This window comes from Rhinopithecus bieti, unplaced genomic scaffold (assembly GCF_001698545.2).
Source record: "Rhinopithecus bieti isolate Rb0 unplaced genomic scaffold, ASM169854v2 scaffold_6380, whole genome shotgun sequence".
Classification (NCBI taxonomy): Eukaryota; Metazoa; Chordata; class Mammalia; order Primates; family Cercopithecidae; genus Rhinopithecus; species Rhinopithecus bieti.
Window position 1 is genome coordinate 4,689,252 of NW_016806642.1, and position 3,212 is coordinate 4,692,463.

The 3,212-nt window shown below is 42.4% G+C and overlaps 1 protein-coding gene across 1 annotated transcript in view; it reads right to left on the reverse strand.

The window, feature by feature from the left end:
* Window positions 1–395, reverse strand: part of RAVER2 (ribonucleoprotein, PTB binding 2) — a 98,761-nt gene extending 98,366 nt beyond the window's left edge. The window contains exon 1 of the mRNA XM_017877271.1: window positions 57–395. Within this exon, the coding sequence (XP_017732760.1) occupies window positions 57–395 (339 nt within the window). The remainder of the gene's footprint in view (window positions 1–56) is intronic.
* Between the last annotated feature and the right edge of the window lie 2,817 nt (window positions 396–3,212).

Below are 3,212 nucleotides of genomic sequence, written 5' to 3' on the forward strand. Positions count from 1 at the left end.
CCCCCGCCCGCCTCTCGCGGGTGCGCCGGCGGGGCCGGGCGCCGCCACCCGGACACCTGTGCGGGCGCGGACGGGCAGGCGGGCTCCTCCTCTCCGTGAGGCCTTCGTGAACGCCCAGGGTCGAGCTCTGGGGGTTGTGGCCCCTTTGCAGTGGCTTCGCCGGGCGACTCAGCCCCAGGCGCCTGTCCCCGGGTAGCCCCCCACGTGATGCCGCAGCTCTCCCCCGGTTCCCCTCGAAACTCCCGCGCTGGGGCGGCCTGGGGATTGCGGGGACGGCGGGCGCGAACTCGGGCTTCCCATACCCGGGGTGGGGCTGGAGGGGTGGCAGGAGGGCGCCTCCCGCAGCCCGGCTGGCTCCCGACGGAAAACCCTTCTGCTGCGTTCAAGATGAGCATATTTGGCAAAGTTTGAGTTTACAATGAGATTTTCTGGGGAGTAAAAAGAGGGACATTGTGGAAGAAATTTTATGTGTTTGGTTAAACCTGATCGTAATGTATTTTGCTAGCAGTGTATGAGAAAGCCTGTGCCCTTCACCTGTCCCTCTGTCCCTGTCATGCAGTTCCTAAAATGTAAAACCTGGGTAGTTGCGTCTGCAACATAGAAAGTGATGCTGAAACAAAAACTAGAATGGAAAAGGAGCTGTGGCAGAGGGGCTGGAGAATACGCTGCTTGGAACATTATTTTAATTGAAACTTGGAGGAAGAGTTACAGTGTAGAACTATACTTAGTCAAACGGATGTCATCAGATCAAACAATCCAGCAGCTTTTGGCACTAGCCCAAATGACCATCAGCGAAGGCGACCATGCATCTTCATTGTGTAGCATACAAGTACATTAGCAAAAAAAAAAAAAAAAAAAAAATGTTTAACACTAATTAAAAAAAATAAAACGAGATGTTTTAAATATTTTTTTAAATACTACACATTCAGTCCTTACCATGTGCTCCCCCCAACCACGCATTTCTAAATGGTTTACATATACGTATTTACTTACTCTTCATGATCATTCAGTTACGTAGGTTTTGTTTTCCTCACTTTACACGTGAGGAAATGGGATCTGTTCTGATTAATTCCAAAGCCCAATATTCTAAATAGCATAAAATAATTCACCTGTAATCCGTCCACCCAAAAATAATGGCTGCTAATACTTGTATCATTAAAATGATATTCTGCAGTACACCCTTTTATACCACCACTATTCCTGATAACCAAAGGGTAGAAACAACCCAAATGTCCATTTATTGATGAACAGAGAAGCAAAATGTGGGATATATATATGCAATGAAATATTTTAGCCATAAAAGGAATTAAGGACCCCTACAAGGTGGATTCACCTCCAAAGCATTAAATGAAAGAAGCCAGAGACAAAAGGTCATACATTGTATGATACCATGCGTATAAAATATCAGAATAGGTAGATTCGTAGAGTGGAACACAGATTGGTGTTTACTAAGGGCTGGAAGAGAAGGTAATGGGCGCAAACATCCTTATGGAATGATGAAAATCTAGTTTTGGAACTAGACAGAGGTGGCAGTAGCCCAATAATGTGAACGTACTAAATAGTCACTGAACTATTCACTTTTAAAATATTAATTTCATTATGTGACTATTACTACATAAAAATGTTTTTGAAAGATATTCTGTAGTTTATAGCTCTGTTTTCTGTTTTTTACAGTATGTCTCCTAAATCCCTTTATATGCCAATATATTTGAATACCATGTTTTTATGACTGCATATTACTCTATTGAATTAGAAAATTCACTTATTTCCTAGTATTAGACATGTTTATCTATCGTAAACAGCACTCAGTTTAACCCTCTATGCATATTTGAAGATCATTACTTTTCCATAGAATGAAGAACTAGAAGCAAAATTTCTATATCAAAGAGTAAACATATTTAAAGATTTTTAGTAGGTGTTTCCAAACTACCTCAGTTTTACCTATCACAAGCATTGTATGATAGCACTTATTTCTCTGCTTGCATCCATGATATTCTAATATCAAAGGAATGTATCATTTTGCTTTTAAATTGTATTCCTTTGATTTTAAAAGGTATACATTTTAAACTCCAATAAACCCTACTTTGTAGAGCTGACAGACTTTGAAAAGTACATTCTTTTTTATTTTATTTTATTTATTTTATTTTATTTTGAGATGGAGTCTCGCTATGTCGCCCAGGCTGGAGTGCAGTGGCGCGATCTCGGCTCACTACAAGCTCCGCCTCCCGGGTTCACGCTGTTCTCCTGCCTCAGCCTCCCGAGTAGCTGGGACTACAGGCGCCCGCCACCACGCCCAGCTAATTTTTTGTATTTTTTTTTTTCAGTAGAGACGGGGTTTCGCTGTGTTAGCCAGGATGGTCTCGATCTCCTGACCTCCTGATCTGCCCGCCTCGGCCTCCCAAAGTGCTGGGATTACAGGCGTGAGCCACCGCGCCCGGCCGAAAAGTACATTCTTTAAAGAAGCATGAATAGCCTTAGCATAGGCTGTAACCTTGTGTCATTCATTATGTTTCACAACGTATGTATTCCAAATGAATACCACCTTCTTGACATTTATTAAATGTCCCTTATGTGCTAGATAATACATATATAAGGGCACTAAGAAGACAAAAATAGTAAAATAATGCTCCTGTACAATAGGGGCTAAGTCTCACTGAGAAAAAAATTATGCAATGATTATAATTAAATATAATAAACATGCAAACGGGTAGTGGTCTGAATCTAACTTTAGTGATTGCTTTTGCTCCAAAGGTTTTCCAAAGTGCTTTTTTTTTTTTTTTTTTTTTTCCCCTCAGACGGAGTCTTGCTCTGTCGCCCAAGCTGGAGTGCAGTGGCGTGGTCTTAGCTCACTGCAACCTCCGCCTCCTGAGTTCAAGCAATTCTCCTGCCTTAGGCTCCCGAGTAGCTGGAACTACAGGCATGTGCCACCACGCCCAGCTAATTTTTTGTATTTTTTGTAGAGTAGAAGTTTCACCGTGTTAGCCAGGATGGTCTCGATCTCCTGACCTCATGATCTGCCCGCCTCAGCCTCCCCAAGTGCTGGGATTACAGGCGTGAGCTACCGCGTTCAGCCCCAAAGTACTTTTTTTGGAATTGACTTTATAATCTATGGCAAATTATTCTGCATAGTTTCTGTGGTAGCAAATAGTCACCTCTTAGAGATGGGTTTAAGTTTTGGAAATAATTAAATGTTATTTGAGGTTAAGTCTGGT